Source organism: Thamnophis sirtalis, unplaced genomic scaffold (assembly GCF_051295495.1).
Source record: "Thamnophis sirtalis isolate CommonGarterSnake01/CBP01778 unplaced genomic scaffold, rThaSir2_p1.2 scaffold_14, whole genome shotgun sequence".
NCBI classification, from domain to species: domain Eukaryota; kingdom Metazoa; phylum Chordata; class Lepidosauria; order Squamata; family Natricidae; genus Thamnophis; species Thamnophis sirtalis.
Genome location: NW_028261394.1, coordinates 19,805,378 through 19,830,964, shown reverse-complemented (window position 1 = coordinate 19,830,964; position 25,587 = coordinate 19,805,378). Strand labels below are relative to the sequence as shown.

Below are 25,587 nucleotides of genomic sequence, written 5' to 3'. Positions count from 1 at the left end.
TGCAAGCAGGAGACCCTACACCATTCCAGACAAGTGGCTGTCCAGTATCTTCTTGAAAACCTTCAGTGTTGAAGCATATGCCGCATGTAAAGCAAAGGTGGAAGAAGAATCTTCCGATTTCAACCCTCGGAGTGCAAGGGCTGTTCTTTACCCATCCTTGAGTGAGCAGGAAACTCTTGCAGTGTAGCGTTTGCATCCCCAAAGTTACTCCTTAGGAACGTTTCATTATTCAACATTTCATTGATTCCACTCCTTGCTGGTTGCCTGATTGAGCATCTGTCATGATTGGGTGGGAAAGGATAAGAGGGTTTTATAACTAGCTGTCACTGTGTACTGTCAGCTTAACCAGGGAAACACTGCTGGACAAAGGTGCATCGAAGAGCAACTAAAGGCCAGAGACAAGATGAAGCCAACTTGGTGGAATGGAGCTGATTGGCTGTTGCTGCCCTGAGTGTGTCTTCATTGCAATGAAAGGGATGGGTGGTTTTTGGGCCAGCTTAACAACGCAGGTATTTAGTTGGTGACTTTTGGATTGACCTTGGCACACAGCCCCAGTGGACTGCCTATTAGGATAGCTTGACCTGTATTACTACTTTGAGAGTGCTTCTTTGCTTAGAACATAGACTAATAGGGTTGGAAGGGACCTTGGAGGTCTTCTAGTCCAACCCCTGCTTGAACAGAGACCCTGTAACATTCCAGAGTAGTGGCTGTCCAGTCTCTTCTTGAAAGCCTCCACCAGTGATGGAGCACCCACAACTTCTGAAGGCAAGTTATTGATTGTTCTCACTGTCAGGAAATGTCTCCTTAATTCTTGGTTGCTTTCTCTTTTTGATTAGTTTCCATCCATTGTTTCTCCTCTTGCTTTTTGGTGCTTTGGAAAATAGTTCGATCCCTTGTCTTTGCCCCTCAAACACTTGGTTAGCCTGTCCCTTAAATGAGACTGAACAGGCTCCTGCAGAAGGAAATTCTGCACTAGGACAGGGGTTCTGTTGAATTTAATATTTTCCAGACATCCATTAACTTAAGCTCAGGGACTTACTGAATAACTTTGGACTCTTTCTTTCAGCCAACCTTCCTTGCAGGGTTGTGTTTTAGGAGTGCAGTTGAAGGAAGAACAATTATGAATAAGCATAGCTGGCTAGGAAATTTTGAAGTCCACAAGTCTTAAATTGGGCAATTTTGGAGACCCCTGTCCTAGAGGGACAAGCAACTATGAAATAATCAGATTTCTGAGACAAATGGGCTAAAAGGGAAGCCAGTGAGGAAGTGAAAAGGTTGGGCTGATCCAGGGGTGAAATGCTACCAGTTCAGACCAGTTTGCCCGAACCGGTAGTAAAAAATGCTACCGTTTCGCCTGAACCGGTAATAAAGATGCTACTGGCTTGGGCAAACAGTTTTTCTGGCGATCAGCTGTGACACATGATTTATATGACCACTGCAGGGGTGCTTGCTAGCAGGCTCTGCCCACCTGCCCAGACGTCATCATGTCTATTTTTGACACTCTGCACATGCGCAGAAGGTTCTGTGCATGCCCAGATGTGGCGCATGCACTCCCATTTGCAAACTGATAACGAAAGTAAGTAGATTTCACCCCTGGGCTGATCGTCTCCTAATTCTCACTGAAGCCAGGAGGGGATGCAAGAGTTGAAGCCCTTCAGAGGGAATTATTTAAGGAAGTGAAGGTTGTTGGTTTGCACTACAAAAGGCCTCACTGTCTCTGCACCCTCCTCCTGGTGGTGGCTCCGAAATGTAGAGAGTAAAACCACCTGATGTCACCTTCTAGTCATCCTCCTCTTGCCATAAAAGCAACTTGTCCTCAATCATGTCTAAAGAGGGTTTTCCTGCCCTTTCCAGGGCAAGCTCTCTGCCTTTGTGTTCCTCCCGCTCACCCTGTAGCAAGATCTGCCCAGCCCTCCTTTGGTCCAGCGGCTGTGGGGCTGCATGCAGACATACACACATACACAAGCACACTTACACACACACACACACAGAGAGAGAGAGAGAGAGAGAGAGAGAGAGAGAGAGAGAGAGAGAGAGAGAGAGAGAGAGAGAGAGATTGACTGGTCTTTTGCTTTTGGGCTGTGCCAGAGCTAGGGCTGGCTACCTCACTCTTCTCTTGCCAATGCTGCAGCCTGGCAGCCGTTCCCTGGGCATCAGAGCTTGGCAGATGGCAAGGGAAGTGCAGGGGGAGGGGGCTCTTTGGCTGCCTGTTCTCCTTTGCCACAGAAGAGGTGTTGGGTTCGGGGTGGGGGTGGAACACTGTCAGGGACAGGAAGTGGGAGAAACAGTTCTTTAGCTGACCCCCTTTAACACAGGATCAACTTGCTCCACCCCTAATGAGTGGGGCAGAACGAGTGCAGTCTTTCACAGCTGCCTGTCTTGTGGGAGACTGCTGGATGCCCATAAAGACAGGCATCCTGGGTTCTCCCAGACCATCCAGTGCAGCAGCTGCTCAGCCCCCGGTGTGGGGAGTTTGCCTTCTCTGTTAATATTGTTTCTTACTTTGAAAAGTAAGCCACGCAAAGCCAGACAGCCTTTAAATCTAATAAAATAAGCAAATAATACGGATGAAGTGCCGGAGCGCCTAATCTGGAGGAGGGAAATGTGTCACTATTTGAGAGAGAAAAGGGGCAGAGGGTCTTCTGCTGTCAATTCCCCAGCACCAAGGAGTTGTCTGTGGGCCAGAGAGACAACCCAGAAGTCCCACCTGCCTGCCTTCTCTCCCCTCTGCTTCGCTTCCTGAGGCCAGAGAGCTGAGTGCTGAGTGCTCATCCAGGGTGGGTTGGGATCAGCAAGTGGGTGGGAAGCTTTTCTGGCCAAGGCAAAACCTATTTTGTTATGGGAAAGATCCGGGCAAGGAGCCTGCTGGTGTTACTACCCAGCTTGCCTTGATGCTGAACACTCAAAAATCTATTCAGCCTAGGAGCCTTGAAAGAAAATTCTAAGGATAAGCGAGAGAGATGGACCCCTTGAAATCTGGAATTTCTTTTAAAAGAAATCAAGAAATAATTTTAAAAACTAGCCTTGATTCAGAATAGAATAGAATAGAATAGAATAGAATGAGCTGGAAGGACTTTGGAGGTCTTCTAGTCCAGTCCCCTGCTCAAGCAGGAGTACTTATATTCAGATATGACTCTAGACTCTTTTTAAAAACTTCCAGTGATGGAGAGCCCACGATTTCTGGAGGCAGGCTGTTCCACTGGTTAATTGTGCTCACTGTTAGGAAGATTCTCCTTAATTCCAGGTTGTTTCTCTCTTTGATTAGTTTCCAACCACTGTTTCTTGTCCTGCCCTCAGGTACTTTGGAGAATAATTTGGTCCCCTTTTCTTTGTGGCAGCCCTTCAAATACTGAAATACTACTATCATGTCATGCCTAATTCTTCTTTTCTTTAGACTGGCCAAACCCAAATCCTGCAGCCGTTCTTCATATGTTTTAATGTCCAGGCCTTTGATCATCTTAGTTGCTCTATTTATAAGCAGAGCATTTGTAAAGTTGGCCGCCACAGCAGAGGAGGCCCACCAAGTGTAGTTCCTTAGAAATTGGGACCCCCAACAACTCTTGAGTTGGAATACATGTTAGACTGTCTTTTGTACTGCAACAACTAGAGAATTATTTAGCCAGTGGATGGCAGTGTTTTTAGTGTGCCTCTATGGTTATAATCTATGGTTTCTTTATGTTCTGAGGAGATTTTCCTGTGGTAGTTGAAACGATTAAGCAGCGAGGCCTATTATGACTGTACACTGTACACTTTATTTTGATCTGTGTGGCTATGGAGCCATCCGCTACTACCAACCTGTGTGGCCATTTAATAATCCTCTGCTATAATTTACCTAGAGTAAAAAAGAACACCTTTTAACACCTTCTCTATCAGATTTGATGTAAAGCAACTCCATGAAGAGAATGTGTGGCAACAGTTTAACAAGCCCCAAACCTTCCTTCCCTCTCAATGTAAAGGTATCATTCCTTTCTTCAAATGAGGAGACTGCAGTTGCTTTGCTTGCAGGCCGTACATTAATGGGGAGGCCACCCCCAATAGCCTTTCCAGTATGGATTCCTCTTTGATAAGATCAGTGCATAACAGAATACAAGAGCTGGAAGGGACCTTGGAGGTCTTCTAGTCCTGTGATGGTGAACCTATGGCACAGGTGTCAGAGGTGGCACACAGAGCCCTCTTGGGGCTTGCGCACCATTGCCAGCTGCTCTTCTGGTTTCTGGTGCATACATGCATGCCAGCCAGCGGGTCTTCGCAGATGCTGGAGCATTTTTCATTTCATTTTCATTTTCCCTTTATTTGTATGCCGCCCTTTTCCCTGGGGGGACTCAGGGCGGCTCACAGTTCAAAAAAGGGGAGGGGGGAAGGACAAACAATGTTCCAACATGAAGACAATACAACATATTAAAAAGAAAACACAACAGTCACACAATTCGAGTGGGGTTAGAATCTTAACCCAGAAGCTGAGTTCAATGTAGAGATATTTTAGACTGTGATTGTCCAAAAGTTATACCACGTATGGTCTTTGGGAAGTCGGGGGGAGGGAAGGGAGGTGGGGATTTAGGGGGAGGGGGGAGGGGGGAAATACAATATGTGTTAAATTCCATGATTGTATTTGTATACTGTGGCTTTTCAATGTTAGTGCGAAAATAGAACAAACCGAATATACTGGAAGGTAATAGAAATATACCGAAGGAAAGAGTCGAGTGAAAGAAGAAGGAGGGTGGAGAGGGTGAGAGAGAGGAGGAGGAGAAGGGAGGGAGGGAATGGATTAGAGGGAGTGATAGGGTTAGGGTTAGAAAGAAGGGGAGGGGAAGTAGGCGTAGAGGGGTGTGTGAGAAGGAAGAATGAAAGTTGGAGGGGGTTGAAAGAGGGTGTATGGTGGGCCAAGGTGGTATATTGGGTTTGTATTGTAGAGGGCATTTTCTATATAAGTGAGGGCCGTGTTTATTACTCAATGTTATATGCCCTGATTAAGCACAGTGAATATGTGATTGTATAGAATGAAAACATAATAATATATATATAGAGAGAGAATCTTAACCCCAGGCCAGCCGGGACAGCCAGATCTTTAAAGCGGCGCGGAAGGATTGGAGGGTGGTGAGGGTCTGAATCTCCACGGGGAGTTCGTTCCAGAGGGTCGGAGCAGCCACCGAGAAGGCTCTCCTCCGGGTAGTTGCCAGTCTACACTGGCTGGATGATGGAATTCGGAGGAGGCCTAATCTATGCGATCGTATCGGTCTAGTGGAGGTAATCGGCAGTAGGCGGTCTCTCAAGTACCCAGGTTCAATACCATGAAGGGCTTTGTAGGTGATAAGTAGCACCTTGAAGCGCACCCGGAGATCAACAGGCAGCCAGTGCAGCTCGCAGAGGATAGGTGTTACGTGGGTGAAGCGAGGTGCACCCACGATCGCTCGCGCGGCCGCATTCTGGACTAGCTGAAGTCGCCGAATGCTCTTCAAGGGCAGCCCCATGTAGAGCACATTGCAGTATTGTAGCATGCTAGAAAACAGTCTGAAAAATGATCTGAAAACAGCCTGAAAAAGGCCCCCAAACAGACCAAAAAACAGACTGAAAAATAGCCAAAAACCAGGCCGTTTTTCAAGCTGTTTTCCAGGACATTTTTGGAGTCACTTTTTGTTGGTTTTTGGGCCCAAAACCCAAAATACAGCCTGAATATGGACCGAAAAATGACCAAAAACAACCCAAATGCACACAGTGGCCAGCTGGTGTTCAGGTTTCGGGTGCTGTAGCACGCGCGCGCGCGCGCACACACACACACACACACACACACACATGCATGTATGTTTGGGACTCGGTGCTGAAACAGTTTGCCATCACTGTTCTAGTCCAACCTCCTGCTCAAGCAGGAACCCTAGACACCCATTTCAGACAATCTCTTCTTAAAAACATCTAGTGTTGGAGCATCTACAACTTCTGGTAGCAATCTGTTCAACTGGCTAATTGTTCTCACTGTTAGGGAGTTTCTCCTTCATTCCAGGTTGCTTCTCTCCTTGATTAGTTTTCATCTGTTGTTTCTTGTCTTGCCTTCTGATGGTTTGGAAATTAGGTTGACTCACTCTTCTTTGGGGCAACCCATTGGTTATTGGAAGACTGCCTACCCCTACTCCTTCTTTCACTAGGCTAGACATGCCCAGTTCCTGCAACCGTTCTTCAAAAGTCTTAGCCTCCAATCCCCTAATCCTCTTTGTTGCTCTTCTCTGCACTTTTTCCATAGTCTCAACATCTTTTTATATCATGACAACCAATAGATGCAGTATTCCAAGTGTGGTCTTACCAAGCCATTCTGAAGTGGTATTAACACTTTAATACCACTTAAAAAAAGTGGGCTACTCTGATGTTACAGAATCCTTGAGTACCTTTTACAATGGAGGCCTTTTGGAAAAGTGTAAGAACATGACTTGCTTGGGAAGCACAGAGAAGTATGCAACTGTAGGGTAGGTTAGCTCCCCAAAAGCTCTACCCTGATTTTTTAATATTTTTTTAACATTGAATTATTTTAACCATCCTTGACTCTTTTTAATTCTCATCCTGTTTTTATGAGGAAGAAGAACAGTTTCAAAATTTGATAAATAACTAAAATAAGTTGCTGATAGGAGCGAAGGGCATTTTTATTTTGGCAGAGCTGGTGATGAGACATAAAAATCTGATGGAACTTCAGTTGTACCATTATCTTGGTGTTTTCGATCATACCCCGAGACAGCCTTGAGAGTGATGTTGAAAAGAGCCTGGAAGGAGGCCCAGAGACGCCTAAGGGAGAAGAGGACGAATCTGTCGAGGAAGGAGAGCTTTTCTGCAGCTGAAGGCAAAGGTGCTCCATGAGGGAGGTGTTATGTATTAGGAGACTTGCAAACGGGCCAGCAACTGCTCTGCTGCGGCCTGATTGGCCAGGACGCAGCAGAGGCTGTTGCTAGCCTTCCTTAACTGTTAATCTTCACTGATTGGCCGAGGTACTGCACCAGCAGTTGCTGTGCAGTACCCGGCCCCTGATTGGTTAATGTAATAGTTACAATTTCTATAAATACTGGGCGTGTTGTGAAAGGTTTGAATCGCTGTTATCTCACTTCTGTAACAATAAAGACCATCTTACTGGCTATCCATGACTCCTGCGTTTCCATCCACTCAATACTTAAAACTGGCGACGAAGATGGGATCCGCGATTCCCGCAGGGCCTGGAACAAGAAAAAACAGCCAGTCGCAGCCACCTCTACCTCGCACAACTCCGGAGGCTACCCGAACTAACTTCACACAACTTCAGAGGCTACCTTCCAGCAGCAGCAGTAGCCGTAGCCACCGCCGTTGGAGCCTGCCAGCGTATCCGCCAACTTGGCATCGATCAGACGCGGCCTCCGTCCGCCCGAGGGGGTGTTCCGCACTCACCTTGGACGGAGCGCCGCCGATGCGCAAGGACGAGCATTGGACCGTGAGGCTCAAACACAACTACCTACAGTTAAAAGAGTTCGTGAAGGACCCGCCGGAACCCAAGGCCAGCATGCGCCCAGCTGAAGCAGTTTCCAGCAACCGAGGAGCTTCAATTTACACCAACTCGGAGGACGAGCAACAGACCCCCGGTCTATGCCTACTCCGAGGACGAGCCGCAGCCTGCGGAAGCCAACCTCAGCCGGAACTGTCTGGGCCCGAAGCCGTTGGGTTTTCCGTGCACCTCACGGATCCAGCCAGCTGTCCCTATAGCACAAACTGCTTAGCGATCTGGCCACTCAGCCTACCTGCGAAGTCTGCCTGCCAGCCTGCCTGCAAAGCCTCGCTGCCTCCCGAAGAGCTGCCTTTTACACACTGCGCCGAGTTGAAGTCGCCTCGACCGGCTCAAAGCACAACCCTTTGGCGCGCCGGTAGATCGATGTTCCTCAACCTGCTGACACGCCAACGTTGCCGCTGTGTCCCTTCTTGTGAAACCGGCCTCCCAAGAGCCGCCAAAGTCTCGCTGTTTCCGATGCCGCAAGCAGCCCGAGAAACCAGGCCACCGCCTGCCTGCCTCCTCCCTCTACTGCCGGCATCCCCTCTCAGCTGCTGGAGCCACCCGCTACTCCGCCTGCCTCCCAACGAGAAGTTTGAGGAACTCCCGAGCCAGCCGCTCTCAACGCTCCTAACCCAGGGCCGCCGTTCTCTCCGAAGCCTGGCCACCTGCGCGTCTCTACTCCTCCCAAAATTTCAAAAGTTCGTGTGCCTTGCCATCTACGCCTTCAGGCCTCCGCTGCCGCCTTCTTGCGCAAGCCGCCAGCCTCCCAAGGCCACCTGACTGCTCAGCCCTGCCGCTGCTCCCCGCTCCGGTTTTCCGCGCACAGACCTCAGCGAAAAAGCCAGTCTGCATCGCCTGCCTTCAATGAGGGCCTGACGACGACGCTGCGGCCATAAAACGTAAGACATGATTGTTAATATCACTATCATTAAAGTCAATATCAATAAGATTCAAGAAGGAGAGAAGAAAACTGAAAAGCTAGAGATTAGACTAAGTGATGTAGAAAGAGAGAGCAGTGGAATATTAAGATGGGAGATGGACAGGTCTGAATTCTTTTTAAGATTCCAAAATATAGAAGAAGAAAAAGGAGAGGACTTAGTCCAGATAATTTCAAATATTTTGATAGATGTTCTGGGGATGTCCCAGGACCAAATAAAAGAAACAATTGATGAGACTTTTAGAGTATACACAAGGTATGCAATGAGAAATGCTCTTCCAAGGGAAGTGCATGTAAGATTTACTAAGAAAACAATTAAATCACAAATCCTACAGAAAATGAGAGACAGAAAATTAGAATATAAAGGAAAGGAGATTGTAGTACTTAAACAAATCCCAAGAGAGGTGAGAGAGAGGAGAAGAGAATATCAATTTCTGACCAAAGTATTGATAAAAAAAGGTGTTAACTACAGATGGCTCATACCGGAAGGTTTATTATGTACTTGGCAAGGACAAAGACACAGGATAGATACAATTGAGAAGGCAGAAGCTTTCTACGAAGAATACTTCAGAGAAACGGCGGAGAAAGCTGGGAAAGACGATGCAGTGATACAAATACTGGAACCACCTGTAACCGCGACCGAAAAAATAGAAGGAGCAGTAGGTGGAAGTGAGAAAGAAGGGGAGATAGGGAATGGGAGCTGCAAAGAAAAACGAGAACCTAGATCCACTAGAGCAATAAACCCGGTATATAAAGTATAAACATGGAAGAAAGAAAAATGATTACAATTAACATTAATGGACTCAATTCGGTAGCTAAAAGGAAGAAAGTATTTCATAAATTAGAGAAGTTACAACTTGACATAATTTGTCTGCAAGAAGTACATATCCAAAAGAAATATGAACATTTATTAACTCAACCAAAGCTTGGGAAAATGTTTTCATCATTGGCAAATTGTAAGAAAAGAGGAGTGGTCTTCTATATTAAAGGCAACATCCCAACAAAAGTAGTATACGCAGAGGAAGAGGGAAGAATTTTGATGGTGGAAATCATGGACACCAAAAAGACACTCCTAATTGGAATCTACGCCCCTAATGAAAAACAAGATGAATTCTACAAAAAACTACACAAAAAAGTTTTGGAACTAGACTATGCTGATATTTGTATGATGGGAGACTTTAATGGCATTGTGAATCCAAATATGGACTATAAAACACATAAAACAAAAAAATTAAACAGGAAGCCTCTGCCAAAATCCTTTTTTAGGATGACAGATGAACTAAATTTAAAAGATATATGGAGAGAAAGAAACGTTAAAAAAGAACAATATACCTTCTACTCAAATAGACATTCTTCACTCTCCAGAATAGATATGATATGGGTTTCAGCGGACCTGAGCTCCAACATAAAAGAAATTGAGATCGAAGCTAGCACCTGGGCGGACCATAATCCAATTTTAATTAAATGGAAAGGACAAAGGGTAAGATCTAGATGGACACTAAATAACACTATATTGAAAGAAAAAGAGTTTGTACAAAAAATGGAAAAAGAGTTAGTCCTTTTTTTAAAAGAAAATAGGAAAGAAGATACGTCGTTGCAGAACCTCTGGGATACAATGAAGGCTGTTATTAGAGGTTTGACAATAGACTATACAAGGAAGAGAAACTCCAAAAAAAGACAAATGCATAAAGCTTTAGACAATGACTATAAAATACTTGAAAGAGATCTACAGAGAGCACCACAAAAAAAAGATGTTAAAATAAAGATGGACATAATTAAACACAAAATGGACTTATTAGAAAAGGAAGAATTGGCACAAAAAATTAGAGGTGCCAAACAGAATTATTTTGAAAATGCGAACAAACCAGGCAGGTGGTTAGCATATAAGATGAAAAAAGAGAGAGAAACAAAGAAAATACTACAACTAAGAGACAAACAAGGAGAAATTCAATATGGAAATACCGAAAAGAAAAGAATTATACATGATTACTACGTTAAACTTTATGAACAAGAGAAGGTGGAGGAGGGACGAGTCAAAAAGTATCTACAAGATGCCAATCTCCCCCAGGTACCAGATGAAACTAGAACAATGTTAGAAAGTAAAATAACAATGATGGAGCTAACAGAGGCACTTAAAAAACAAAATAATGGGAGAGCCCCAGGACCAGATGGTCTACCCGTGGAATTCTACAGAACATTTGAAGAAATATTGACCCTCCCACTCCTACAAGTCATGAATGAAGTGATGACTGAGAACCAAATACCGAAGTCATGGTCAGAAGCGTATATCACATTACTACCCAAGGAAGAGACTGATTTAACACAAATCAAGAATTATAGACCAATCTCTTTATTAAACTCAGACTACAAGCTATTTGCATCTATACTAGCTGAGAGACTTAAAAAATACTTAAATGGCTTCATCCATTCAGATCAAAATGGCTTTTTACCTAAAAGACAAATCAAAGACAATATGAGAATAATTTTGAATACTTTGGAATACTATGAGGCCCATCCAGAAAAACAATTGGCACTGATGTTCCTCGATGCGCAGAAGGCCTTTGATAATGTGAATTGGCAGTTTATGTTTTTGCAACTGGAGCAGATGAACTTTGGCAAGAAATTCACTCAAAGTATACGAACGATATACCAGAAACAAGCAGCAAAGATAATGGTAAATGGAGAACTAACAGAACCGATTGAAATAAAGAGAGGTACAAGACAAGGCTGCCCACTATCTCCGCTACTTTTTGTCCTAACACTAGAAGTCTTAAACAGAAAGATTAGAGAAGAAGAAGAAATAAGAGGAATGAAAATTAAGAGAGAAGAGTATAAACTGCAAGCGTTCGCAGACGACTTAGTTTTCATTCTTGAAGACCCATTAGAAACTGCACCCAAATTGTTAGAAAGAATAGAGGAATATGGAGAAGTAGCAGGCTTGAAAATAAATAAAGATAAAACAAAGATCATGACAAAGAATATCTCAGCTACACAAAAGGTTCAGTTGTCAGAAATGTTGCAGATTCAAAACACAAGTAAAATTAAATATTTGGGGATACATTTATCACCTAGATGTAGCACTCTTAAAGAGGATAATTATACCAGATTAAAACGACAAATAGCAATTGATTTGGAGAAATGGGGAAACTTGCATTTATCAATGATGGGAAGAATTTCTACAATTAAAATGAACATTCTACCTAGAATTTTATATCTGTTTCAGACAATCCCAATTAGACTGGGTAAGGATTTTTTTCTAGACTTAAATAAAACAGTTTTGAAATTTATATGGCAAGGGAAAAAAGCTAGAATAAAGCTTAAATTACTACAAGATGTTAGATCAAGAGGAGGTTTTGCTTTACCCGATTGGGAGCTATACTATCAGGCAGCAAACCTGATGTGGATTAAGGAGTGGATATCATTAAAAAACTCTAGATTATTGAACGTAGAAGGTCATGATTTGCTGTTGGGATGGCATGCCTTCTTATGGTATAAGGGAACTAAACCGCATGGTTACTTTAGAAGACATTATATAAGGGAGGCATTGTTGTTAAATTGGGAAAAGATTAAAAAATTACATTATTTAAAAATTCCAGTCTGGACATCAACAATTGAAGCATTCTCGTATCCGATAATACATAAAAAGGAACAAACAGTTAGATATATAGAATTATTGAATGCAGAGGGTGAGCTCAAATCTAGTCAAGAGTTGAAGCAAGAAGGGATGGAAATGAACTGGTATTCATATGTACAGATACAATCTAGATATAATGAAGATAGAAAAACTAAAGGTCTATATAATAAAATGACTGAGCTAGATAAAATTCTAACAGGTACCGATGAAAAAGTAATTAAAAAACTATATGGATATTTATTGGAGTTTAAATTGCATGAAGAACAAGTTAAAGAAACTATGATTGCTTGGGGGAAAAATTTTAAGTATGGGATTGATTTAGAGAATTGGCAGAAATTGTGGTCTCAAAATTACAAAATGACAATGTCTACTGCATATAGAGAAAATTTGTATAAGATGTTTTACAGGTGGCATCTACCCCCGACCAGAATCGCAAGAATGTTTAAGAATAAATCAGAAAAGTGTTGGAAATGTCACCAGATACCTGGCTCATACTACCACATGTGGTGGACTTGCACTGAAGCTAAAAGATACTGGACTAAAATCCACATGTGGTTGGAGAAAATGATACATAAACAAATAGACTTTAAACCAGAGGTCTTTTTATTGGGAATTTTACCAGAAACCTACAACAAAGACTTAAAATATTTGATTGTAAATGTTGTAACAGCAGCCAGAATTGTATTTGCAAAAAACTGGAAAAATGAAACAATACCAAAAGAGGAAGAAATCATTCGAAAAATAATGGACTGTGCCGAAATGAGTAAATTGACATTTGAAATTAGAGAGCAAGAGGATGAACAATTTTATAAGATATGGGACTTGTTTTATCAATGGCTAAGGGAAAAAGAACAAAATTTTGGAAATGAAAAATGATATACTTATGCTTTAATTGGAAAAAGTAAATGATGATATAACTATGCTGTGAAATAATTCAACAATGATATAAGGAAGTACTAATATAAGGTCTGGTGATATAATGTATAAGGTTAAGAATTTATTATAATGATATTTCGCTGCTGATAAGGTAATGAAAACTGGTATATATAGGCAGCGATGCCTTGTTGAACAATGAAGGAATAAGATCTCTGTTTGAAGGTATGAAATGCAAGGTTAACAATGAATAGAAGTATATTCTCTGGGGGAAAACAATGCTAATGTTAACTGAATATATATGGTAGAAGGAAAATGAGACCTTTAGTTACATTAGAGGAAATATCTGAGATGGTAAACATTATTTGAAGATGTAGATGTTAAAACAACCGTAATCAAACGACATGCTGCATGTGATGATGGTTTTTTTTTTTGTTTTTTTTTTTTTTGTTTTTTTTTTTTTTTGTCTTTTTTTCCTCTTCCTTTTTGGACCTTTTTTGTCCTTTTTGGCCTTCCCCCCTTCCCCCACCCTTTTTTTTTCTCTTTTCCCCTTCTCTTTTTGAACTTTTTTTTTTTGTCCTTTTTGGCCTCCCCCCCCTTCCCTCACCCCCCCCCTTTTTTTTTTTTTCCCCTCTTCCTCTCTCCCTTGTTTTACTTTGTTGTTTTTTGTTTTTTAAACCCTAGCTTATTGTGGTGCTTATTAAATATACAATAGAGAGATACGGGATGTATAAACTTAGTAGGGATGCACCTGTGATTAAACGACATATTGTATGTGAAGATGGGCTTTCCCTCCCCCCCTTTTTTTTTTCTCTCTCCATCCTCTCCCTTTCCCATTGTTGTCTATGTAACCAAAAAATAAAAATAATAATAATAATAAAAAAAAAAAAGTCAATATCATTGAATTCAATTGAGACATTTAAAAGCTGGGTAAATTAAGTGCATATGTGGGAGTCCAATGCATCTCCTCGGGGAAAGCATTCCATCACTTGATAGTCAGTGGAGAAAGTCCTCTCCCATGAACCAGATAGAGGACTTCTGCAACAGCAGCATCTGCAAAAGAACCTCCTGCTCACCTGACCAAGGGAGGCTATTGAGGTTCTCTCCTATGGGCTTGGAAGGTGATACATGGGTTTGATTGGGGAGGACCTGACTCCAGTTAAGTGGTGGTAGGTCTTTGGGCCACCTAGATCTGGGCCTCTTCTGTTTTTAGCCTCAGATGGAATCACGCTTTCCTGTTCAAGAAGGGTGCAGAGTCCTCTTGCTCTCTAAGAGCAGGTGACAGCTGTAGCATTACACAGCTCCATTTGATGTTCCAGTTGCACCCTTCCTCCTATATTAGAAGGCCCTTCAGACAGTCACCAATGCCCTCAGGTCTCAATTACTGTAATGTGCTCCACATGGGTACTACTGCATACAAGTTTAATAAAATCAAAATAAAATCAATACTGAAAGCCATTAGAAAGCTTCAAAAGGGCCAGAATGCAGCAGTGCAAGCAATGATGGGCAGGCCTTGATTTGTAGATTTGACACCTCTGCTTTGCAAGCTGTGCTTGCTATGTTTATGCTTCTAGGGACAATTCAAAGCTGTGCCCTAAATGGCGCTGTGGCTGGTTACTTGAAAAATTGCATATTTCTGTGGCATCAGCCTAGCTGCTGTGATCTGACAGGGTTAAGGTGCTATGTCACCATTGGTTAAAGTTGGTATATTGTTGTCCAGATTCATCATCTCTGTTCTCTGTTTCTACTGATTTTCTTGTTTTATTGCAAAGTCAGCCTGGAGCAGTGTTTCTCAATCATGGTAGCTTTAAGATGGGTGGGCTTCAGCTCTCAGAATTCCGTAGCTAGCATGCTATGGGTGCAGACTTTCACTCCCAGAATGCCCCAGCCAACAAGCTGGCTTGAAAATTCTGGAAACTGAAATCCACATATGGTGATTGGGGAATTTTGGGAGTGGAAGTCCACCCATCTTAAAGCTGCCCAAGGTTGAGAAATGTTGCTCTAGACTCTGGCAACATCTGAACTGACTAGATTCAAGTCTGAGCAATCTATCCAAGTCTTATCCAGATAAATATTCCCTGGGTAGTCAAATATTGACAAAAAGATGGCCGAATGGCTCACCTGAGCAAGCACCTCTCACATGTCTTCAACCCCCCAAATCCAGACATGTTTTAAAAAATTGTTTTTGAAGGGAGAAAAGCCAGAACTGGCCCCTGCTGTAGATTCACAGTTCATCTGGGACAAGCAGTGGGAGAATCTGGTGAGCAGCAAGTCCTACTTTTGGCAAGGTCAGCTCTTGAGACTGGATCTTTGTTGGGAGGAGAGGAGGAGGAGACCCCAGCCTCCTGTCAGTCTCTTTGAATTTGAGAGTTGGGTGAGAGGTCCATGAGCAACTTGTGGAGGTCTCAGAACCAGTCCTGTTTTTCCACCTCTTTCTTCAGCTGCATCACCTTTGCTGGCCTTCAGAAACACTGTAGAACAGCTTCCACCAACTTTTCCGGCTTTGTGGATCGGGTGGGAGAGACCACTTGAACAAATGGAGCTTTGCATGCTCTACCTGCTGTTTGCAAAAGTATGACTGCACATGTGTGCTCACCCATCACTTCTGCAGCCTGAGGATTGAGGACTCCTGCGGTGGAGACTATCGAGTTTTTCTTCCATGTCAAAAAGCTGACGGTTTCATCTTTGAATTAAATCAGGAGGCATATTTCATTCCTGAAGGCTAGCCTGGCATGCCCAAGTCAGCTTCTTGTGTCTCCAAGTTCCTGTTCTGCTCAGGTGCAGGTGCAGCGCTTGGAGTCGTGGAATTCTCCTTCATGAGGCAGTCTGATCATATCTGGGTACAGAAAGGCAGGACTTTCCCCTTAGCCGTGGGCTAGAAACCCACTCAATCCAAAGATGCTTATGGACTTCCAGAAGCCATGTGCAACTACCAAATGAGTGTGGACCACTCAAACTTGGTTGCTGTTGGGGTGGACTCCAAAGATCTGTTGATTTGCAGCGTATTCTGGTGACAGCTGAGTAAAGCCTCCATATCTAGAGGCAGAATATCTCAGAGGAGCAGCTATCCGGAGGAAAAACAGGAGAGGCTCCCATTGGGCCAGCAGGAAAGCTTTAAGTTGCAAATCCAGAACCCCTAATGGGTGAAGAATGTCCTGGATTGCACTGATCCTTCTTGGTCATATGGGAGAAGCTAATCCTGAGCTATTTCCTTGAATTGTGAACTGATCGGCCACTGAGCCTGGCAGCTTCCTGACGCACTAATGTGTCTGCTGAGAGACGGAATTTGTGCAGAACATTTGAGGATAAATGGGCAGAGTTCAGTCTGCCTGTGAAATGCCTGATAAAATTCCATGTTTTGCTGAAAGCCTCTCCAGCCAGATTGCCATGTCTGGGTTAGCCCTCTTCTCCATCCTGAAGTATTTGCTATTCCAGACCATCAACTCATTGCAAAAGCCCTGAGATTAGAGCTGCAGCATACAGTTACCAATGACTGGCTTCTACAACAGATCCCATCATCCCCTGCCTTCAAGGTTTTCTAGTACTGTACAGGGACTGTAAAATGGTGGAATCAATCCAAGAAAGGGTTTGAAGCACCACCAAACTGTTCTAATTACTTATGAATATAGAAACTTCCAGCTAATTGTGAGTTTGCCATGGTAATTTGTTAAAAATTAAAAATTATCTCCTTTGACTTTTTTCCTGCAGAGTAGTTGTAGCTCAGACCGTCATTATAACTCCATGTGACATAAGAGCTGTAGAAAGAAAAGCACAGAGCAAGGACTCATTTTGAGCTATAGACTATTTTCTTCCAAGATTGCATCGTTGGATAAGGCCATGTTCAGTTCAGAACATTTTCAACCTCACTGATGTACAGTATTTGTTGTAGTTGTGATTAATAATGATAGAGTGAGTAGTTCCTCCTGGCTTTTGTCTTTGAACCCAGAACAATTAGAGTTACCCTATAATTATTTTTCAAATTTAATTGTCAAATTTAATATAGATGGACGCCCACTGATGTCACAACACATCAGTGTGTTCTGAGGCTTTACCTCAAAGCTGCTGCAGCTGTTTTCCCACAAAGTAGCAAAGAATCTGCAACCCACTTCCTCCTTCTCCGAGAAGGCAGGTCCAGTTAAGATGGAGCAAGCTTTTTCTACAGGGAAGACACTGGGATCCGGTGTGGTTCCTGGGGGCATCAAGAAGAAAAGTTGAGAGTGTTCGCGGTTATCTTCCATGAGGATCATCTTCCCAATCTCCTGGCAACTCTGCCATTTTCCTGCTCATTTTAACAGAATAAGAGACTTGGAAGGGACCTTGGATGTCTTCAAGTCTAACCCTGCTCAAGCAGGAGACCCTAGCCCTGTGATGGCGAACCTATGGCACGCATGCCAGAGGTGGCACACCAAGTCATTTCTGAGGGCATACAAGGCATTTCCCTGTCAGCATTTTCAGCCTTGATTTTCGGCCTCTGGAAGTTTTCCTAAAGCCTCCTTAGGCAAAAAACTGCCTAACGCGCAAACCGGAAGTCCATTCCTGTGCTTTCAGGAAAGCCTCCTGAAGTCTCCAGAGGGAGGAAAACAGCCCAACAGGAAACCCGGATGTTTGTTCCCAAACCTCCGGTGGCCCCCATTGGGCTTTTTTTCTCCATACGCACGCTTCAGGGAAGCCTCCTGAGGGTGAATAATAGCCCAACACACAAACCAGAAGTCCAGAGGCTTCAGTGAGGCCTGCATGCATGTGTGCGGGGCGGGTGTACGCATGTGCAAGGGGAAGGCATTGCATTATGGGTGTGGGCACTCACACGTGCAATGCCCCCCCCAACTCCCCTCACTTTTGGCGCCTCGACAAGGTTTCAAGGTTTGGTTTCAAGGTTTATTAACATTTGTATGCCACCCACTCCCTAGAGACTCTGGGCGGCTTACAGATAAAACAGGGGACATATATAAAAAAATTAAAAAGAAAACAATCATTAAAATTACACAACATGTATACAGCTTAGAGTGGGGCTGGATAAAATCAACAGCCCCAGGCCTGCTGGAACAGCCAGATCTTAGTAGCTTTACGGAAGGCCGGAAGAGTAGTAAGGGTCAGGATCTCTCGGGGAGATCATTCCATAGGGCCGGAGCAACTACAAAGAAGGCCCTCCCCCAGGGAGCCGCAACCGACATTGACCGGCCAATGGTACCAGGAGGAGGCCCAATCTATGTGATCTTATTGGTCTCTGGGAGGTAAATGGCAGGAGGCGGTCTTTCAGGTAGCCAGGTCCTAAAACATGTAGGGCTTTAAAAGTAACGACTAACACCTTGAGGCGTGTCCGGAGACCAATGGGGAGCCAGTGCAGCTCGCGAAGGATAGGTGTAACATGGGTGTACCTAGGCACCCCCACAATCGCTCATGCGGCTGCATTCTGGACGAACTGCAGTCTTTGAACACTCTTCAAGGGCAGCCCCATGTAGAGCATGTTACAGTAATCCAGTCTTGAGGTGATGAGGGCGTGAGTGACCATCCGAAGGGCCTCCCGGTCCAGATAGGGTCGCAACTGGTGCACCAGGCGAACCTGGGCAAAGGCCCCCCTGGTCACAGCCGACAGATGATGTTCTAACATCAGCTGTGGGTCCAGGAGGACACTCAAACTGCGAACCCTCTCTGAGGGGTGTATAATTTCATCCCCCAGGCTAAGAGATGGAATGTCTGGACCATCCTTGGGAGGGAGCATCAATAGCCACTCAGTCTTGTCGGGATTGAGTGCAAGCCTGTTCGCTCCCATCCAGACCCTGACAGCCTCCAGGCACTGGCACATCACTTCAACTGCTTCGCTGAGTTGGCACGGGGTGGACAGATACAGTTGAGTATTGTCCGCGTATTTAATCCCATGCCGGTGTATGATCTCACCCAGTGGCTTCATGTAGATGTTAAATAGGAGGGGGGACAGGACTGAGCCCTGCGGCACCCCATAATTGAGGGGCCTAGGGGTCGATCTCTGCCCTCCAACCAACACCGACTGCGACCTGTCCGAGGGGTAGGAGGAGAACCACTGTAGGATGGTGCCTCCCACTCCCACCTCCCGTAACCGTCGCAGAAGGATACCATGGTCGATGGTATCGAAGGCCGCTGAGAGGTCAAGAAACACTAGGATAGAGGAATATCCTCTATCCCTGGCTCGCCAGAGATCATCGATCAGCGCAACCAAAGCAGTTTTGGTGCTGTAACCAGGCCTGAAACCCGACTGAAAGGGATCCAGATAATCTGCTTCATCCAAGGTCCGTCGGAGTTGAAAGGCCATCACCTTCTCAAGAACCTTCCCTACGAAAGGGAGGTTGGAGACTGGACGATAGTTGTTCAAAATGGCTGGGTCCAGGGAAGGTTTCTTAAGGAGGGGTCTCACCACCGCATCCTTTAGGGGGTGCAGGAAGGATCCCTCCTGAAGAGAGGTGTTAACAATCCTCTGGAGCCAACCACGTGTCATCTCCCTGCTGGTTGAGACCAGCCAGGAGGGGCACGGGTCCAGTATACAGGTGGAGGCACTCACCGCTCCCAAGGCCTTGTCCACTTCCTCAGGAGTGACAAGTTGAAACTCGCTCCATAAAATCCACTCAAGACCTTCCCCCGGTGCCTCGGCTGGTACCGTCCAAGTGGAGTCCAGGTCCGTCCGAATCTGAGCGATTTTATCCGACAGAAACTGGACAAATTCCTCAGCTCTGCCCTGTAAAGGGTCATCCACATCCCTCCCTTTCAAGAGGGAGCGGGCTATTCTAAACAGGGCAGCTGGGCGCGATTCTGCGGATGCAATAAGAGTGGAAAAATGCGCACATTTTGCTGCCCGTATCGCCACTAGATAAGTCCTAATAAAGGCTCTTAATTGTGTTCGGTCGGATTCAGAGTTACTGGCTCCACCGTCGCTCTAGGTGTCTCTTTTGGTGCTTCATCTCCCGGAAGTTCCTCAGTGAACCAAGGAGCCCTCCTGGATCCACTGCCACAGAGAGGCCGTAAAGGCGCAATCCGGTCTAGAGCCTCCGCCGCCGCTGAATTCCAAGCAGCGACCAAGGACTCCGCCGGACTGTGGACGAGAGAGTCAGGTATCTCCCCAAGCGCCGTCTGAAATCCCATAGGGTCCATCAGGCACCTGGGGCAGAACCACATAATCGGTTCCCCCTCCCTACAGTGTGGGATTGGTTTCCGAAAGTCATGCCTTAGTAGGAAGTGGTCAGACCATGACAAGGGCAAGGTCTTAATGCCCTTCAAACCTAGATCACGTCTCCACTGCTCCGAGAGAAATACGAGGTCAAGCGTGTGACCCGCTGTATGAGTCGGACCCCAAATTACCTGGGTCAAGTCCATGGCTGTCATGGACGCCATGAACTCCTGCGCCCCATCAGAACATTTGCCGAGTGAAGGCAGATTGAAATCCTCCAGCACTATAAGCCTGGGGAACTCAATCATCAGCTCGGCTATTGATTCGAGGAGCACAGGGAGGGCTGTTGTAACATTGTTGGGAGGTAGGTATGTTAACAACAAGCCCACTTGACCCCCAAGGTCCAACTTCACCAACAGGGACTCACACCCGACAAGCTCTGGAGCAGGGACCCTACAAGGAACTAATGACCTTCGGATGATGGCAGCCACTCCCCCACCTCTTCTCTCGTGTCGTGGCTGATGGAGCACCTGAAACCCTTCTGGGCACATTTCAGTGAGGGGGACACTTCCCTCCTGGCCCAGCCAGGTTTCAGTAATACATGCCAGGTCTGCCCCCTCATCTAATATTAGGTCCCGGATGAGGGGAACTTTGTGAACCACAGACCTGGCATTTAGCAACAGCAGCCTGAGACCAGGGCCCTGATAACTCTTGCCATCTGGTCCTGGAGTGGAGCTAACAGGGCCGGAAGGTTAGTCATCACTGCCCATTTCAGACAAATCCTTCAACCCTGCTTAGGTTTTCAGGGTCAGATACTTGATCTCATTGTATCCATTCCAGATGTGAGTCAAGAGGAGAAAGATGCATTTGAGTCAGCAGAGAAAAGTGCAGGGCCGAGTGCTGGTCAGGATCAGGGCTCGGAGAGTGATAGCCTGGCGGAGCAGCCTCAGCTGCATTGATTGGAGGACAGACAAGCTGAAGTTGAGCAAGGGGAGTCACAGCTGCAACAAGTTGATTAAGAAGCTTCAGGCAAGGACTGGGAGCAGCTGCTGCCTGTTAGCAATGAGGAGGAGGAGGACTCCACACCTCTTCCCAGTCCAAGAAAATGTAGGGCAGATAAGAGCCAGGCACAGTGCCAGTCAGCTAGATTGCTCGCAAGGAGGCAACCTTGCCTCTCATGAAGGGCTTTACTGGCATCGCCTACTTAATCCCATGCCGAGGACTTGAGCGTTGCTGGAGCAATATGCCCAGTCCTGTGCCTTGTGAGCTCGTGCTGTGTATTCTGAAACATTTGATGCATGGGCTGCTTTCCTGGACTTTGTGTGTGGCCGTTGGACATGGTTACCCAGTGACTCTTGCCATACTGAGCTCAGAATTCAGACCTGTGCAATAGGGGTGTTTTTTGAGGACGTGTTTGGGGGGTTTAAATAAACACCTGCAAACTCTTGCTCTGTGTGTGTGTGCGTGCGTGTGTGTGTGTGTGTGTGTAATGGGGCAGCACAATAATGTTGTCAGCCCTTCAAGGTAGTCCAAATCAGGAAACCAAAACTAGATTACTAATACAATTTTTATTGTAACTGAATATTGTGCTTCCACCGTTCCCCAGCCTTTACTTTCCAGCATATAATGGAGGGTCCCTTCTGCAATACTTTCTCCATCCTATGAGCCATGGTGGCGCAGTGGTTATAGTGCAGTACTGCAGGCTACTTCTGCTGACTGCCAGCTGCCTGCAATTTGGCAGTTCGAGTCTCACCAGACTCAAGGTTGACTCATCCTTCCATCCTTCCAAGGTGGGTGAAAGGAAGACCCAGATTGTTGGGGGCAAGAGGCTGACTGTGAACCGCTTAGAGAAGGCTGTAAAAGCATTGTGAAGTAGCATATAAGCCTAAGTACTATTGCTATTGCTATCCCATCACTGCTTTGGACTCTGATTTCTCTTATCAGACTGTTGTCCAGTTTTTCCTCCTGTCTTGTTATTCCAAGGTTGTTCTCACAGCCAGTTATATCTACAGAAATGGGAGAATACAGTTGAAATTGGATTCAGGCTCTTTTGAAAGCTGAACTTTGCAACCCTTTCAGTCTGTTCCCTGCACCCTTTCTCCATTGCAAAACATCAGGTTGCTGCTTTAAGGTTGTTTTTTTCTTTCTGAATAGCTGTGTTGATAATTGCGTTGCTTTAAAACAGCGTTTCCAACCTTGGCAAGTTTAAGATGCGTGGATTTCTGGGGAATACTGGGAGTTGAAATTCACACATTGTAAACTTGCCAAGGTGGAGAATTCACTGCCTTAAACTGAAAGCTCATGGCAGTGGGAGAAACTACTTTTTCTGTGAGGCGGACCAGCTGTAACTCGTTTTTTTCAGTACCATCATAACTTCCAACAATCGTTAAACAAATGGTTGTAAGTCGAGGACACTCTAGAAAGTCCTGAGGGTGCTTTTCTTTTTTCTGGGTCTTAAACAACCAGGGAGTTTATATAACTTTATATAACCAAAGGAATCATTTAGTGAGAGGATATGTTGCTGATGATCTGATGCCAAATTCTTTGTTTTTTTCTATTTCAGAATAAAGTCTTGAATGTGGATGGCATCAAAGTTAAACTGCAGGTAAGCTAAGCCACGTGTCAGTTTGGATTCTGGACGTTTTGCTGTTTCGCTGTACCTGTGTGGCTGTGGTGGGTTTTGAAATTTTTTAGAACCTCTTCTGTAGATGTGGCCTGCTTTGTGGGAGTGGCTTGCCAGTTATGTGACTGGGTGGGAGTGGCTTGCCAGCCATGTGACTCGGTGGGAGTGGCTTGCTGGCCATGTGACTGGGTGGGCGTGGCCAACTTGTAAAATGTGGTGAAACTCACTTAACAATGCTGCTGCTTAGCAACCAAAATGTTGGCTCAGAAACTCTGGCACTTGAACTGTGCAAGTCTTAAAGCTCTCAAGTTACAAGACCCTCGCACCCCTAACCCTTTAGAAAAAAAAAACCCAGGGGTGTTTAAACTTGAAAGCTTTAAGACTTTAAGGTTTAGATAGGACTCTTAGAGGCGGGTGGGGTGATTGGTGAGCCAGCCAATCAGTGAGCGGCGGGCAGGGCAATCGTGGTACGGACGGGCGGGGGGAGGGAGGGAGCTGGAACCGGTTCTAAATGGCATGGTAGATTTGTGGAACCTCTTCTATAGAAGAGGTTAGAACTGGCAGGAACCCACCCCTGCTGTGTGGCTTCTGTAGAGCAACCAGCATCTTGCCAGATTCAGGTGTTGTTTGATAGTTTCTTTGTCCTATTTGCCTCCTCCTGGATTCAGGATACCCAGAACATCTTGTCACAGGCAGAGCGAACAGCCAGCCTGAACTGACTTGGGGGAGATGTTCCCATAAATATCTTCTGAACAAACCCGGCAGGGATTTATAGATTAAACTGGGATAGCCAGAGCCTGTCCAATTAAGAAAAATACAAATATTACAATGTGCAGTTAAATTCTTAATGCATTCACTCCATTTTTAAATGCGGGTACATCTACATCTTTGATGTTTTTATCTAAAAAGTCAGTATTTGATTACATTGTTTTAACTTTATATTTATGGATCTGAAATATATATTTAATTTGTTTTGTTTGTGTTTGATGGAAAATCCAGCAATGGAAACTGGCAGATTATGAGATTCTGTATAGGTCAGGGGTCAGCAACCCGCAGCTCTGGAGCTGCATGTGGCTCTTTTATCCCTCTGCTGTGGCTCCCTGTCTAAAATCAACCAAGTGATAGTCATAAAGTATACAAGGTCAGAGAAATAGTGAATACTTTCCTTAAGCACACATTGTAGACCTGAACATGAGGCTCTGCTTTTCCTCAATCATACTTGCTCTCAGTTTTCTGTCCCAAGAGTTCCAGGTCTCTTTTCTGCCAATCTGATCACAAAATGACCTGCTCATGGCTAAGAACTGGTTATCAAGTGTTCCATCTTCAGATCATGCTCTGAAATCCTCCAAGATGAAAACTTGGTTGAGTATGTCCACCTTTGTAAGTTAAACCAGTTATCACTTCAGAGAAGCGAATTGTGAGCCGCCCAGAGTCCTTCGGGAGTGGGCGGCATACAAGACAAATAAATACAAATACAAATAAGCTCAGGTTGAAGTGCCAGGTTCTGTCATCAATAGGAGGCATCTCTTTCCAGAATCTTCACATATAGCAACATGTATGACAAACTGGGGAAAGTGATAATCACAACAAATCCCAAGAACCCCATGGCTGATCTGAAATGTCTTTTCATTGATAATGGTCATAGCCTTCTACCTCCTTTCTCAACAATGTTTGTAATGCACAAGATTGCCACCTTCACTGATTCCTTATTTTATTTGGCCAAATTATATCCATGCCACTATGACCATCCACTTCCTCTTTCATTTTACTGTGTTTCCCCAAAAATACAACAGGGTTTTATTTTCTTTTTACCTACAAAATATGGCTTGGGCTTTATTATGGGGGGGGGGTATTGTTTTGGGGTTGCCGGGCGGCTGCTCTCTTGCGAGCGGGCTCCCAAAGAGCTGCGCACAGCCTCATGGGTGAATGGCTATGTTGCACTGTCGCAGCATGAGCAGCCACTCGGCAAACCCCCTTTCTCTCTGCAGGCAGCAGGCCCACAACCATAGAGCATGTGCCCAGAGCAGCCACTGGAATATGGAAAAGTAGCAGGCTTGAAAATAAACAAAGATAAAACAAAGATTATGACAAAGAATATCCCAGCAACACAAAAGAAAGAGTTGTCAGAAACTTTGCACATTCAAACTACAAATAAGGTTAAATATTTGGGGATATACTTATCACCTAGATGTAGCACTATTAAGGAGGACAACTATACTAGACTAAAACAACAAATAGAGACTGATCTGATGAAATGGGAAAATCTGCACTTATCAATGATGGGAAGAATCTCTACAATTAAAATGAACATTTTACCTAGAATTCTACACCTGTTTCAGACAATCCCAATCAGATTGGGTAAGGATTTTTTTCAAGATTTAAATAAAATAGTTTTGAAGTTTATTTGGCAAGGAAAAAACGCTAGAATAAAACTTAAATTGCTACAAGATGCTAGATCTAGAGGAGGATTTGGTAAGGTGACCAGACGTCCCGCATCTGGCAGGACAGGCACGCCTTCCCATAATTTTTCCTGCATCCCGGGCCGTTCTCAAAAAAAAAAGCTTTATTTTGGCGCTCGCAACTCGCTCGCTCCCCCGCCCATCAGCTGCTAGCTTGCTCGCTCATTCCGTTCTACACTAAAAATCTAAGCCAGCCCAGCCTGCCAGTGGGAATCGGGAGGTACCGGTGGGAATCGGGAGGCTTTGCTGCTTCGGGTGGGCGGGCTGACGAGCGGGCGCCTTTCCCTGTGTCTCCCAGGTCATGTCCGTCCTGTGTGCGAGAAACTCCTCAGGGCGCGAAGGAAGCAGCGCGGCAGCGGCGATGCTGGGAAGGTGCTGCCCCCGGAGCCCAAGGGTGCGTGGGCTGGCAAGCAGGCACCTTTCCCTGTGTCTCC

At 45.0% G+C, this 25,587-nt stretch overlaps 1 protein-coding gene across 1 annotated transcript in view; it reads left to right on the top strand.

The window, feature by feature from the left end:
- RAB26 (RAB26, member RAS oncogene family) overlaps positions 1–25,587 on the top strand; it is a 274,315-nt gene that overhangs the window by 162,637 nt on the left and 86,091 nt on the right. The window contains exon 3 of the mRNA XM_087728894.1: positions 22,635–22,676. Within this exon, the coding sequence (XP_087585020.1) occupies positions 22,635–22,676 (42 nt within the window). The remainder of the gene's footprint in view (positions 1–22,634; positions 22,677–25,587) is intronic.